General features: G+C 39.1%; 1 protein-coding gene across 15 annotated transcripts in view; it reads left to right on the top strand.

The window, feature by feature from the left end:
• Window positions 1-15429, top strand: part of MARCHF7 (membrane associated ring-CH-type finger 7) — a 37115-nt gene extending 21686 nt beyond the window's left edge. For 4 of the 15 annotated variants that reach the window (XM_078376151.1, XM_078376133.1, XM_072982500.2 and 1 more), the window contains 6 exons: window positions 410-1511; window positions 1977-2146; window positions 5822-5931; window positions 7233-7346; window positions 11139-11187; window positions 14583-15429. In XM_078376151.1, coding sequence (XP_078232277.1) covers window positions 410-1511; window positions 1977-2146; window positions 5822-5931; window positions 7233-7346; window positions 11139-11187; window positions 14583-14641 — 1604 coding nt within the window. In that variant the 3' untranslated portion in view covers window positions 14642-15429. Of the gene's footprint in view, window positions 1-409; window positions 1512-1976; window positions 2147-5821; window positions 5955-7232; window positions 7347-11138; window positions 11188-14579 lie in introns of all 15 variants that reach the window. The other 11 variants (XM_078376150.1, XM_078376129.1, XM_020798385.3 and 8 more) reach the window with 5 other exon arrangements.
• Window positions 15430-15705: the final 276 nt, after the last annotated feature.

The raw sequence follows: 15705 nt of genomic DNA, 5'->3' as shown, positions 1-15705 counted from the left end.
GCTGTAATAGTATTTTCAGAGTTAGTATGGAGCAGTGGTTAATGTTGGACTAGCACTGGGAAGATCCCAGTGAACTTTGAGCCAGTTGCATTCTCAATCTTGCTTCAGAAATTTGCTGAGAGCAAAATGAGAAAAGGGGAGGATGAACAATGTATGATGCCCAGAGGTCCCTGGGGAAAGGGCAAGATAAAAATGAAAGGAATATAACCAACCATGTGTTCAACAAAGGTTGCAGTTCTTTATATGCTTACTCCCATTGAATTCATTGACATTTATTTCTGAGTAAACATGCATGGAAATGGGGTTGTAGGCATGCATTTGCTGGGGCCTATTTAATTCATGTTGAACTGTAGCCTACATTTGATTCCTATGTAATACCTTTTGGTTTTTGTTACTGTTTTCGTGGTAGATCTGCAAGAAAGATCAGCTTCTTCATATGCACAGGGAGCAAGACCAAAAGAAACTTCATTGAGCTCTTTGAGACTGAACACATCCATGAACCGCCAGTTGCCTTCTGAACATCAATCATCATTACTGTCTAGAGACCATAGCTGGAATTCAAGATCTAACTATATCCCAAGAGAATTAGAGTCTTCTGAAAGGAATATACAGCCAGAATTTACCCATGGTGCAGTGAGAAGTGGAACCAGTTCCTTGAGTGGTTCTGAAAGAGTTACACCGTCTCAAAGGTCACTAAGCGAGCCTCCGTCTGATAATGAAGGAAGACGTTCAACAAGGCAACTACTGTCTCGTTTAGCTTCCAGTATGTCCTCCACATTTTTCTCTAGGAGGTCTAGCCAAGACTCTTTCACTTCCAGGCCTGAAGATTCACCCATTCCAAGAGCTCACAGTACTATCCAAGCTAGTGCAACCAGCACAGGTACCACTTCTGAAGGTACAGAAGCTCAGACTCCTGATGTTGCTCAGGGATTTAGCTTTCTTAGAAGACGATGGGGCCTGTCAGGTGTTGCCTCAAATCATAATACTGATTCAGAAACTGAAAGCTACAGGCATGAGTCTGAAAGCAGAAATACAGGTTCCTGGCTATCATCTTCTCTCAGGAACAGATGTACACCTTTGTTTTCCAGAAGGAGGAGAGAAGGAAGAGATGAAACTGCAAGGACCTCTACCTCTGAAGCACCTCCAAGATCACTACATCTTTTTAGGAGAAGAGAGTCTGGTGGGGAGGCATCTCTTGAAGCACAAAGTGAATCCATCAGGCCTGCTGCTAGGCCGCCAACACCTGCAGTGCCTAATGGTGCTACATCTGTTGCCTCAGGGCATGATTCAGTGCATGGTAGAAGGAATTCAGGAATATCAGGGATGTTTCCTGGCTCACTTTTCCGGTTTGCAGTGCCCCCAACACTGGGGAACAATCTGTCTGATAATGTTATGATAACAGTAGATATTATTCCTTCAGGCTGGAATAATCAGCCTGATGGACAAGACACTGACAAGTCTAAAATACCACCTTCAAGAGATCCTGAAAGGCTTCAGAAAATTAAAGAGAGGTAAAGTCCTGTTTGTGTAACTTAGTAATGAAATTTTAAATGTAGATATTACTGGAAATTGCATATTAGTAGAGCTTTAATTTTTCTTTGGGTGTATTGACTTAGACCCAGACTTATTCCTCCTTTTTCATAAAAAAATCACTATTTCTGCCAAGTCCTTTTCAGTAGTAGCCCCCTACCTCCCAGTGGTCTCCTAACCCCTAGTAGCAGCATTTCAGGAGGGCACATGAGGCTGCAGAATAAAGAGGAAAACCCAGTTCTGTAAAGGCTAGGATTTCCAGAGAATGGTATAGGATCCCTATATAAATGATTTCTCCTCCATCCACTAAGTAGTTGCCTTCAGAAAGCTATTCATCATTTGCAGTTTTTAAAGTCATTATCATCTGAGACGTGTTTCACATTAATGTATTACTGTATGGAAAGCTTTTTCTAGTTCTGTGTGAAAATGTGCTGTTATCTCATTAGTCTCCTTTCAGAGGATTCAGAAGAGGAAGAGGGAGATTTATGTAGAATTTGTCAGATGTCATCTACATCTCCTACTAACCCTTTAATAGAACCTTGTAAATGCACTGGGAGTCTGCAATATGTTCACCAGGATTGTATGAAGAAGTGGCTGCAGTCCAAGATAAACTCAGGTAAAGTAGCTTTTTTAGACAGTAGTTTAGGAAAAAGGATACTGATCAGGATTCTGTTGGTGAATTATGCATCCATAAGTTAAACTGTATAACTGGAGCAGTGAACTGCCACTGACTTGTTACTGACTGATGAGGTGCCAGTCACGTTACTAGATGTTCCTGCAGGATGATAGGGCAGTACCAGTATCTCATTAGTCAGTAGCAGTTTGTCTCTCTGAGTCCTGCAGTTAACTTAAGCACTCCATTTAACTTAAACACACATAAATCACACAGGATTCTGGCCACTGTCTTTGCTCCTCAGTTGCCTTTTGTGAATATGTTGTGGTTCTGTCAATTAAGACTCCTGTAGATGGAAGGAAAAACAGATGTAATTTCTGTTGATGCTACTCTTCCCATATAGCATGCCTCCCATCTTGTCTTGGAGTACTTCTAAATGTTTGAAGCGGGTTTATAAAAAGACTGGGGCTTACAGGCTAAAATAAGAATTGGTAATTGGTGGAATGAGGGCCAGAAAAATATAATAAGTTTAAGGAAGAATCTGTAACATTTTAAGTTTAAAAAACTGGTAGGGTTGGACCCACCTCCCCCCACAACTCCCATAAAGTGTCATAAAGACAGCAGAAGAGAACCTCCTTTTTGAATCTAATTGTGCAATTAGTTTACAACCCATAATTAGTAAGCTTTATGCCAGACATTTATCATGGAAATTGATAGATTGGATGGATTCTGAGAGTGTTTTGGCAGATGAACAAGCTGGATTTAGATCTGGTAGATCTACACAGGATCATGCCCTTATTCTAAGGCACCTAGTGGATAAGTACACTAAGAAGCCCCGAGGGTGCCTATTTGCCGCTTTTATTGATCTTAGATTGGCTTTTGATTTAATTTCACAAGATAGGCTCTGGAGTAAGTTAGAGTCCTCCACAATAGATCGATGTCTTCTGCTTATGTATAAGCTGCATGAAAATACAACACTCCAAGTTAGATGCAATAAGGAAGGACATTTGTCTGATAAAGTTCCAAACTATAATGGTGTGAAGCAAGGGTGTATATTAGCTCCGATGTTATTTAATTACTATATCAACTCAATGGTAACGACACTCAGCCGTCCAGAGTTCCATCTCCCCAAACTAGCCAACAGACATATATCACTTCTGTTATACGCAGATGATGCAGTCCTAATTTCGCAGACACCAATAGGACTAAAGAGAGCTTTACACGCTCTTGCACAATACTGTAAAGAGGAAATGCTACAGATAATTACTCGAAGACCAAAGTTTTAGTGTTTGCTCAAAGGCCCAGGATCTATAAGTGGTTAATAGATGAGCATGAGATAGAACAAATTAAGGCTTATAAATATTTGGGTGTTGTTCTCCAATATAAAGGAAACCACAAGGCCCATGTTAACAATGTGGTACAAGCAGCACAAAAATCTAGCCTTGCTATACTAAAATTCTTCTATTCAAAGGGAGGTCAGTACATTCCAGCAGCACTAAGATTGTTTCAGGCCAAATCCCTTAGTCAGCTTTTGTATGGAGCACAATTGGGCCCCTATTCTTCGTTTATCCAGCTAGAAGTAGTTCAGTCTAAATTTGTGAGAGCTATATTACAAGTACCAAGAGGGGTATCTAATGCAGCCCTCAGGCTTGAAGTGGGCTACCTGAAGGCTGAAGCCAGAGCTTGGCTAGCTGTTTTTAACTTTTGGCTAAAACTAACCTTTCAGCCAATTGGACTGACTTCACTGGTATTACAGGATAATTATCAGTCACCTTGGAAGAGAGCAATATACCATAAAATCAACAGATATGGCTATTCGGTAGAAAGTATCCAACAAATGGGATACGTTAAGGCCAAGAGTAATCTTAGGCAGCGTATTATTGAGACAGAAAGGCAGCAGGACCTTGGTACTATCAGAAATAGGTTTATACTTGACAACACACTGCTTCCACCCAAACTGGCAAAATATCTCTACTTACCCTTAACACCTAAACAACGCAGAGCTCTTACTTTGGCCCGCTTCAATGCACGTCCGTCAGCAGTCCAGGATGGGAAGTATAACAACACCCCTTACACTCAGCGTTTATGCCCCTGTAACTCTGGTGAGATTGAATCTATCTCCCATGTGTTACTTCACTGTGCTTTTTACTCTGACATTCGAGAAGTCCATGTTGACCCTTACATAAGGGCATTTTCTGGATGATCAGAGGCACACTACACACAGCTTTTGCTGACAGGGTGATGCCCTGGCAGATATATTGGGCTTAATTCAGATTTGCTGACAAAAGTTGCTAAATTCTGTGCTGCTGCAATAAAAATCCATGAAGGAAAGGTTCCACCTAAAGCGCAGCTATAGAATCTGTAAATTGGTGTACACCAATTAATGATCACACGGGCTATATGAGCTTTAAAATAACAAATTTGGCATTCTATGCAAGCTGTAATAGCACATAGATGAGGCCTATGATAGGGAGGTAGGAGATATCTAGTAAGATGTATATATGTATATAGATGCTTTTAGTGCTTTGGTGTTTTTAGTGTTTTTAATGCTTTTATATTGTTTTTATGTCTCCTAATTTAAAAAATGTATCTTACTTTTGCTGGTCAATGACCGTAATAAACATTTATTATTATAATCTAATTGTGCAATTCTCTCAATTCTTGAAAGTTGGAGATCATGGAACAACGTGCAAGCTACTTTCCCATATAGTGGTGCCTCGCTTGATGACATTAATTCGTTCCAGCGAAATCGCTGTAGAGCAAAAACGTCGTCAAACGAAATTTTTTAAAAACCATTGAAACACATTGAAAACTGTTCAATGTGTTCCAATGGGCTGAATACCTGCTCATCCAGCGAAGATCCTCCATACGGTGGCCATTTTCAGTGCCTGTAAAGCGAGGAATCTGTCCTAGAAAACAGTGGGGGCCATTTTCTTCAGCCGGTGGCCATTTTGAAACCTGGACATCAGCTGGTTGCAGGGAACTGATCATCGCAAAGTGGAAAAAGCCCATTTAAACCATCGTTTTGCGATCGCAAAAGCGATTGCAAAAACCTAATTGTACAGTGATTTCCTTGTTAAGCGAGGCAATCGTTAAGTGAGGCATGACTGTAATTTCTATGCCACAATCTACTACTAGAGACACTTCTTCTGAACTATGTTGTTACCTTTTCAATGTGAAACTTTGATATGTTTATCTCAGTTTTCATTAATTGGTAGTGTATAGGAAACTGCTTGTATCTTATTTTGCTAAGGATACTTGGGTAATTTGACCTTCGTACTTTGCAATAGAAATTGACCTGATCTGGACATCCTGTACGAATTGAAATTGTATTTGTTGGATTTTACACTTAGTCAAATGTTGTGATACAGCTATGCTCATAAATAGCAAAATATATTTAGAAATATAAATGATGGGAAAATACTCGTTTAGAAATGTGAATTTTCCAGTGGATTTTTCAAATGTCTAGCTATGAGGAACATAGAAGTTGGGATGTCTGATCGTGAGTGCATGTATTCACTTAACTTTGTTTTAGGTATGCAGTTGTATATATTAGGCTAAATCTAGCTTTCAGTTCAATAGTGGGATTCCATTTACTTTATTAAATCAGATTAGTTTTTCAAGAATTCTTTCAAGGCGAAATGACAAGGTGATATATCCTATTTTTTTTTCTCCCAGGCTCTTCATTGGAAGCAGTTACTACTTGTGAGCTGTGCAAGGAGAAGCTGCATCTCAATTTCGATGATTTTGATATCCATGAGCTTCATAGAGCACATGCAAACGAACAAGTTAGTATATTTTGGCTAATTTGGTAAGTGTCAAGTTTAGTGCTATGACTCAGGACAGCTGTTTCTCTAGAAGAAAATAGCTATTCAAATCAAATATAAATTATATAATGCCCATGTAGGATACATTTTGTGTGTCAGATCTGTGTGTGTTTTTAAATTATTCACATCACTTGGAAAGAGAACAGATAGAAATGAGTAGGAATCCAAAATGAATATTGGTATTCTGCCTGTACTTGTTGACCCCATTAAGCAAATAGTCCTAAGAGCTAAGGAATTGGCACAAGGCTTTCAAGCAGAAGCAGACCATGTTTCTTGGCACGGACAATCTTTTTTGGTCTCTTTTTATGTAGAAGACTGTGCAGTGTAATCTTCTGCACGTTTGGATGGAAGCCCTGTTGCGCCTGAATGAGAAGAAAGGCTTCCTGTTACAGCAGAACACAAGTGCCATATTTCTACAGCAGATACATATGAAGATGGGAGCAGATCTGCTTTTTATTCTGGGACATCAGTAGCCATCAGCAGCAGCATCTGCTGATATTATAATTATATAGATACATACTTCTTTCTCCCTCCTGCAAAAGTGCTTTTGCCTTGCTACTGGCCCATGTCCAGAAGAAAGAAGATAGCACTATGATAGACCTGAGAAATTATGGAGGTGGGGGAAAGGCTGAAGGGCATACAGCTGCTTGGAGATGAATTGTGTAACGACTGGGTAGCAGGTGTTACTAATATGGGATTCAGAGGAGTCTTACTGTTAAAAGTTCAGCTATGAGACTTGTGCAGCTTAATTACCCAGAGGTGATTGAAGATTTTTTTGTTTCTAAGTTCATTGCTTTGAACGCTAAGTAGCACTAATCTTTCAATATCCCTTTATATAATTGTAATGTACTTTGCTTCTCTTCTTAAATATTTGGTAGTTAATTTCTGTACCCTAAACTAATTTAAATTATTGCACTTTGGACATTCTCAAGGGGCACCCTTTATTTAACTGAAAGGAGCCCAAAATAGTTGCTTCCAATTAATTCAATCAACCTTTACTTTTCTTAAGGTGACTACATAAGCATGCAAATATCCACTTATTGAAGGTAGATTTGTTTGAGAGTGAGTTCTGTCTTGATAAAGCTGTTTCTTTAAACCACAACCATCTTAAGAGCTCAGTTTTCAGTGGCTATTGCTGAAGTAAGAACACATTTACAGTACATAACTGTTTTGGGACAAAATCTGTGTAACATAGCACTAGAAGTGCTTTTCAGATTGTCCCTTCAAAACTTGTTTGACTTAATGATATTCTCTTCTTCCAGGCAGACTATGAATTTATCAGTTCTGGGCTTTACCTTGTAGTGTTGTTACACTTGTGTGAACAACGCTTTTCAGATATGTTGGGGACTACAAGTGAGGCCAACACACGTGTCCGGGTAAGTGATGTGAGCTGTTTTTGCAAGAGCCAAATTATTACTGTTTTATTTCATGGTTCGTGTTTTCTCAAAATTTATCATGGCCAGGATCAAAACGGCTGTGTTGTCAACCTGGGTTGTTATGCCCTTGCCTGCTGCAGTCTCATGCTCTATGCCCACATGCTTTGAATAGCCAGGAAAACCTGAAGAACCACTTGCAATGTAGTTCAGAAATACTTTTGAGCCTCATGATGCAGTGGTTAAACTGCAGTACTGTAGTAATGACTCTCCTCACAACTTGACCTTGATCCCAGCCTCAGGTAGCTGGCTCGAGGCTGACTCAACCTTCCACCCTTCAGAGATTGGTAAATTGGGTATCCAGCTTGTGGGGTGGGGGAATATGTAGCCTGCATAATTTAATTTTTTAAAAGTAAATTGGCCAGAGAAAGTTTTAAGCTCTATGGGGTGGTAGATACACAGCATACACTTTTTATTTTTTTGGAAGAAACCTAAGCATTATAAGTTTCCTTGTTTGACCATTAAGAATTCCCTATATGGGGAAAATATTTTCTTATTTTGTTGTTATAACATTTGTTCTCCTCTAAAGGAGTTTCACCTTCCTAAGGACCAATTTCATTCTATTAAAACAGAACCACTGACCTAAGCAGATTTTCTTGAACTCTTTCAAATGATTGTAATATGCAGGAAAAAGTGCTGTGCAATCCTTGTACAAAATCCCAAAACAAGGATGGATGCTATATTTTTAGACTATTAAAATCTCACAGACAGAAACTAGCTTTTGAGCTCCGTGGGAACTTTTGTCAGGCTGGGCATTACAGAGCTGGGACTGGTGCAGAAGAAATGTAAGACCTGGCCAGATGTGCAGGCCAGGTGCCTTTGTTTAAAGTGAGTTCCAAAATGGGCATTGCAGAGTTAAGTGGAGGTGGCAGATTTCAGGTTTCCAATAGCGGGATTTGCCATATTTCTGTTTTCCTCTGTATTTCAATACAAAGCACACTGTATTTGTGTATGCATCTACAAATGTGTGCTGAGTGATTTGCAGCTTTTTTCTAACAAGATTGAGAGGGACAATCAAACCTACATTACCAGAGGTGAAATCTGCTGCCTCTGAGCTGACTTTACAGCTTCCATTTTGGAATTTGCTTTAAACACAGGAGCTTGGCCCACATACTGTATACAGTGGGGTCTTGACTTGAGAACTTAATCCGTATTGGAAGGCGGTTCTCAAGTCAAAAAGTCTGTAGGTTAAGTCTCCATTGACCTACAGTGCATTGAAAACCGATTAATCCCGTAACAGGCTGTTTTTGTTCCATTTTGGTTTTTTTCTGGTCTGTAAGTCAATTCTCAGGCTGCAAGTCAAACCTAAATTTTGCGGCCAGAGAAGTCTGTAACTCAAAAAGTCTGTAAGTCAAACCGTCTGTAAGTCAAGGGTCTACTGTACAGCCATGATTTTTGGAATTTTTATGTTTCTTCTCCTACTCCTAGCTCTGTAATACCCAGTCTGTTAAGGGATCTTGTAGACCTCAAAAGGTAGCTTATATTACTGAGATTCCAGGTATCACTAGCCTTTGGCATGCAGATAACTGAAATGTTGTAAGTCTAAATAGTTTTAGCGTGGGACGTGAAGCCATTTGTATGTATTTCAGCAGATTGTAGGTAATAGTGTTGATCCTGCCTTTCTACATATCTCAAGCTAAAAGTTTTAAACCAGTTTTTGTTTGGCATGTACTCTGCTCAGATGATGCCTGCATGCAAGTAACACATCCTATCATTTCTCTTGTATGTTTTTCTGTAGGCTGTTAGTCACCCTGAGTTCTACTGAGGAAGGGTGAGAAACAAAGAAAGAAATTATACTCATCCAGTCTCACTGCACATTTACATACAGTTATGGCCAAAAATATTGGCACCCTTGCAATTCTGTCAGAAAAATGCAACCCTTCTCTCAGAAAATTGTTGAAGTTGCAAATGTTTTGGTACTCACATGTTCATTTCTTTGGTTTGCTTTAGAACAACACAAAAACCAGAGAAGAAAAGTCAGATCTGATACAACCCTACACAGAAACCCAAAAATGTACTGGCCAAAACTATTGGCACCCTGTCTAAATTGTAAGAAATAATTGCTTTTCAAGTACGTGATTCTCCTTTAATTTGTATTTAGACACAACTGTCGCAAGTAACAGGTGTGGGCAATATAGTAATCACACGTGCAACCAGTTAAGATAGAGAAAAGTTGACTCAACCTTTGTGTTGTGTGTGACACTGAGCACAGAGAAAAGAATAAAGTGTAAAGAGTTGTCTTTAGATTTGAGAGAAAAAATGTGGAAAAACATTGACAATCTCAAGGCTACAAGTCCATCTCTAGAGATCTTAATGTTCCTATGTCCACTGTGCACAATATCATCAAGAGGTTTACAGCCCATGGACATGGACAGAAGAGCAAAATTACTGAAAAATTACAACAAAGGGTTGTTTTAATTTTGGATACAGAACCCAGAATTAACTTCCCAACAAATTCAAGCTGATCTGCAGACACAGGGTACACCAGTGTCAGCTCACACTATCCATCACCATCTGAATGAAAAGGAACGCTATGGTAGGAGACCCAAGAGGACACCACTGCTGACACAAAGGCACAAAAAACAAGATTGGAGTATGCCAAAACTTATGTGACAAAACCACAATCCTTCTGAAAGAACGTACTGTGGACAGATGAGACAAAAGTAGATATTTTTGGTCAAGGATGTCATGGCACTGTTTCCAGAAAAAGAAATGAGGCATTCAAAGAAAAGAACACATTCCCTACAGTCAAACATGGTGGAGGTTCAAAAGCTGCCTGCTGCTTCTGGCACTGGATGCCTTGGCTGTGTGAACAATGTCATGAAATCTGATAATTACCAAAGCATTTTGGGGTGCAACGTAGTAGCCAGTGTCAGAAAGTTGCGTCTCCACCAGAGACACCATGGGTCTTCTTGCAGGGCAATGACCCGAAACGCATTTCAAAAAGCACTCAGAAATGGTTACAAACAAAGTGCTGGAGAGTTCTGAAATGGTCAGCAATGTGTCCAGATTTGAATCCCATGGAACACCTGTGGAGAGATCTCAAAACAGCAATTGAGAGAAGGCATCCTTCAAATCTGAAGGCCCTGGAGCAGTTTGCAAAAGAAGAGTGGTCCAGAATTCCGGTAGAGAGGTGTAAGAAACTCATTCATGGTTACAGGAAGCGATTGATTTCAGTTATTTTTTTCCAAAGGGGGTACTACCAAATATTAAGTTAAGGGTGCCACTAAAATGGCCAGGCCATTTTTGGGTATCTATTTCGGATTGTGTCAGATTTGACTTTTCATCTCTGTTTTTTTGTGTTGCTCCAACGCAAACCAAAGAAATGAACATGTGAGTACCAAAAATTTGCAACTGCAACAATTTTCTGAGAGAAGGGTTGCATTTTCTGACAGAATTGCAAGGGTGCCAATATTTCTGGCCATGACTGTACATGTGTGGAGAAATGTAACATGGGAACTGTTGGGTCATAGTTGGACAGTAGCCATTTCCATGCATGCAGCAGGCTTTTTTCTAGCTTCTGCAGCAAAAAAGTGACTGTAACTGTGTTCCTCAATTCCTTTTTTTTTCATTTGAGAGCATTCCTAGAGACATCTGGAATTGTTCACATAAAAGGAAAAGAGGAAATGCTTGAAATTCTTGCAGATAATAAACATGCTTCTGGATTTTAATTGCTTTAAAATCCTTTGGTGACTTGCAACTTTTAAAACTCCCTTCTTTCTGTATTGCTTCTAGTTTATTAATCTTGCGAGAACTCTTCAGGCACACATGGATGATATTGAAAGTAGGTGGTTTCCCCTTGTTTAGTTTTCCTTGAATGTTAAAACAGCAAATAAATAATCTCAAATCTGTGATGAGAGGGTATAGCGCTAAGTGTATATGTGTTTGGATTGATCTCCAGTTTTCTATAGTACTGAGTAGCATAACTAATAAAACACAAAAGAAAGAGTTTTGTGTAGAATTGTCGCAGCTTATGAAGGGAACCTGAAGGAATCTAGTCCAGTCTTTATATTGACACATATGATCCAAAGTGTCCTCAAGTCAAGTGTCTTGAGTGCCTGTACTTTGCTCCCTCTTGGTCAGTGTTGAGGTGTGAAGGCTAAAAATATGACATAGTTAAGCTAAAATTAAATACTTTTGAAACGGATTTATTTCAGTGGAGGATACCTAGTATGTGCTTAACTATCCAATGGAATAATAAAGTTTTGTATGTTCATTTTGTTCATAAAGAGAACTAGTATCACCAATTTAAGCAAATGAAATTCATAGTTTGCAACTAGCTTTTGAATGACCACCAACAATTCAGCTAGATCCTTTTTCTTAAGAATGTATACAGTGGACAAAATTATGTTGGTATGATTAGGTAAAAGTTCCCCTTGACATTTGGTCCAGGCGTGTCCAACTCTAGGGTGTGGTGCTCATCCCCGTTTCCAAGCCATAGAGCCAGAGTTTGTCCGAAGACAGTTTCCGTGGTCATGTGGCCAGCGTGACTGGACACGGAATGCCATTAGCTTCCCACCAAGGTGGTACCTATTTATCTACTTGCATTTTTACATGCTTTCGAACTGCTAGGTTGGCAGAAGCTGGGACAAGCGACGGGAGCTCACTCCGTTGCGTGGATTCAATCTTACAACTGCTGGTCTTCTAACCTTCCAGCACAGAGGCTTCTGCGGTTTAACCCGCAGCGCCACCACGTCCCAACTGATATGGTTACAGTGGCATAAATTTGATCCAGATTCCAGAAATAATGAATTTAAACAAATGGAAAGCTTCCTATCTCATTTCAGGTTCGAAAGCTCCCCAGGGTATCTATCCTGTTGTCCTGAAATTCCCTACAGCTCCCTTTTTGTTCCTACTCCAATGATTGTGATTCAGCAGCCATTTTTTTATTGTTAAAGTCTTCCCCCATCCCAAAGTTCCCAAAGGCTTCCATGTGGGAGGAGGTCAAAAGGGAGCCGTAGGGAGCCTCAGAATCTGAAGGAGGAAATAGGAAACTTTCCGTTCATTTAAATTATTTCCAGTGTCCATATCCTGTTTATGATAGCGGAACTACTCCAACAGAATGTTGCCTAATGCATCTGCCTTATTGGGGCACAGTTGTAATGTTTGTTTTATGCTTTTAGGGTAATATGCAGTAAAATCAGCCTCTAGTGACACATTAACCTACGAAGAAGGTTAATGTGTCATCAGCTGGCATGACGCTTTTGCCTGTTTTGATCATTTGTTTCCAACCTTGGGTCCCCAGATGTTCTTGGACTATAACTCATGGAAATGCTGGCCAGCACAGTAGTGGTGAAAGCTTCCAAGGACATCTCTGGCCACAAGGTTGAGAACCACTCCTTTTTTGATGTTAGCCCTTGTTAGTGGGATGGTGAAAGGGAAGGAAAGGAGCAGTGAGCAGGCACAATTGCTAAACTTACTGAAATTACCACCTTCTTGCCCCTGTCTGCATCCAAATATTTCCATGTTTCCTTTTTACTTCCCAATGAGTGTGAATCCTAGTGTTCTTTGATACCAGAGCTAGTCCAAACTCTCTGCTTGTCTTTGACTTGTACAGTGAGATGAAACTTGATACAGCAGGAACCAGGACTGTATGAGTTGGCTCATAGAGCAGAATTTCTCAGCCAGTATTTGTATTGCCACAACTCACTTGACCTTTATTTTTCTCTTTTGTGAAGGAAGAGTACATACAGTGTGTGTTTCATTATTGCTTTTCTGAAAGATGAACATGGATTTAGCCTCTAATCTTTTCCAATAGTAGTTGATAATCTTCTTTCTGTTGTCCTCTGTTAACTATTTTTCCATGTCCTCTCTACATAACTACTGGGGGGTGGGGGATCAAATCCCAGATATTAAATGTATTTGATTAATGTGGTCTGTTCAGTCAATGGATTTTCCTACGCTGTTTTCCTGAAAATAAAACCTAACCTGAAAATAAGCCCTAGTATGATTTTCCAGGATGCTCTTAATATAAGCCCTACCCAAAAATAAGCCCCAGTTAAGTGAAAGCCTGCACTCCACAATTGTGTAGCAAGTAGAAGAAGACAGGACTATATATGAATAAATGTAGATTGTTGTACATGAAAAAAAAAAACACCGCATTCCCTGAAAGTAAGCCCTAATACATTTTTGGAGCAAAAATTAACGTAAAACCCTGTCTTATTTTCGGGGAAACACAGTATTTGTGTAATTTTGGGAATATTGAGAATACCGATGCACACTGCAGGAGGGATCTGGACAATTGTTTTAAAAAGTGGGTCTTCTTAATACATGGAGTGATTCATGATTAAATAGAGTGGTGTGCATTTCACACTGTTGCATTCTGGGAAAACAGCCCTCAGTTATTCTGCACTGGTGCTGTTGGCATTTTTTAAAAAATGTTGCTGTTCAACTGCTATCCATGAACTTACATGTAAAATGAAAGCAGAAGTGCACAAGTGCTCAAAGTCTCTGCTGCTACGTTGACCTCTTTATGGCCCTTTATTGATAATAAGCTGAATAGCTGTAAAGCAAAAAGTAGAATGCAGGTCTGTTTGCTGAACATGTATTTTCAGTATTGAAATAATACAGTATTTGAAGTTATTCCTATATGTATATAGATTGAGGTTATTCCTGTATGTATAATATTGAGGTTATTCCTATATGTATATAGATTTCTTAGAACAATTTAGATTAAAAGTATTAAGAGAAAATAAGGCTGTTTCAACAATCGGCAAGTATGCCTGTTTCAGGAACACTTCATTTTTTTCATACAACTTTCTGAAATTGCAGGAAATTGTCTTCAATATTCCTCCTACCCATCTTGCTTAAAAAAACCTTTTTAATTTAGATGCTCATTAAAAGCCAATTTCGGTTTAGTGTAAATGTAATTCCAGACAACATTGGGATGACATATACTGAAACAAAACTATAGCTTCGAGCTTCAGTAAAGTTTCATTTGAATTACGTATTTTTCGCTCCATAAGATGCACCTTTCCATAAGACGCACCAATTTTTTAGGAGAAGAAAACAGGAAAATATAATCTGTTTCCTTCGCTCCATAAGACACACAGACTTTCCACCCCCCTGTTTTGTGGGAAAAAAGTGCGTCTTATGGTGCAAAAAATACGGTAATTCAAAATCCCATATATACTATGCTAGATGTTTCCCAACTTTGACTGTATTTTGTCTTTCTAGCAGCTTCCGATGATGAAGATTCTGAAGATGGTGATTTCGGTAGAACTCTTGATACTTCATAATTGCAGATGGAAGGACTGGGTATTCAACGGACACACATATCACCAATATACTTCTGTTTAGTAAAATACACTGAATATTACTAGATTTCTGAAGCATTGCTGAGTTCAAATATCTGCTGTTGCACACTGATATCCAGAGATCTGAATATTCAGTCTGCACTTCTTTGAGATTAATGACATGTATGCCTTTTAAAATACCAGATTTTTATGTGTAAGGATTTTTTTCTTTTGTATAAAATTCTTACAATAATCAGTTAACAGTTCTGGGAAACATTTCTCAAGTTGTGTTCTTCTGTTGGCTAAGTTGTAATATTAAGCGTGTTTGCAAATCCAAGTCACAGGGAGGGGAATAATTCCATGTTAGCCTTCAGTTTAAAAAAAAACGCCTTTGGGAAGTAGCAAAATTTTGCTTCCAGTGTTAACAACCTAGATTGAATGAGGGAATGAATGGGTTCTGTGACATTAGTGTTAAGTTTCTTTTTTTTTTCTTGGAATGATTAACTCAAAGCAATAAACTTGCAAGGGGCTACTAATAAGCATTAATTATGGCTTTTATAAGTATTGATTTAAAAACTGCGGGTTATATTTGATAATATTATTATGTAGATGTTCCAGCTGTAAACACTGGCACTTCAGCATTCCTGAAAGGAATAAAACATGGTTTAGGACTTAACCAAACTATTTATCTTAACTAATCTTTTTTAGAACCCACATTCACTGCTGAAGCACTTATTATCAGTGTGTTTTCTATGTTGTCACTTGTTGAATAAAAATTACAGTGCATATAACTTTTTTGTATTTTTACGTTGTTTTCAAAGTCTTGGTGGGATACAGTGTCTCTTTTAGCTTAAGAATTCTTGTCATGCAGAAGTATTGCTATGCAGACAGTGTTCCCTCTAAGCTTTGTGAGTGCATGGTTGAGCAGTGTTGCATTGGTGCTGCACACCCGCAGCCAGTGTTGCCATCCATTTGGTTCCAGTTGTGGTGGGAACCTTATGTGTGCAGGACGGGGCCCTTACTCAGCACTGGCAGGAAATTAAAAGGGAACATTGTATGCAGGTATT

This window comes from Pogona vitticeps, chromosome 1 (assembly GCF_051106095.1).
Source record: "Pogona vitticeps strain Pit_001003342236 chromosome 1, PviZW2.1, whole genome shotgun sequence".
Taxonomy (NCBI): Eukaryota; Metazoa; Chordata; class Lepidosauria; order Squamata; family Agamidae; genus Pogona; species Pogona vitticeps.
This window is presented reverse-complemented; position numbering and strand designations above follow the sequence as displayed.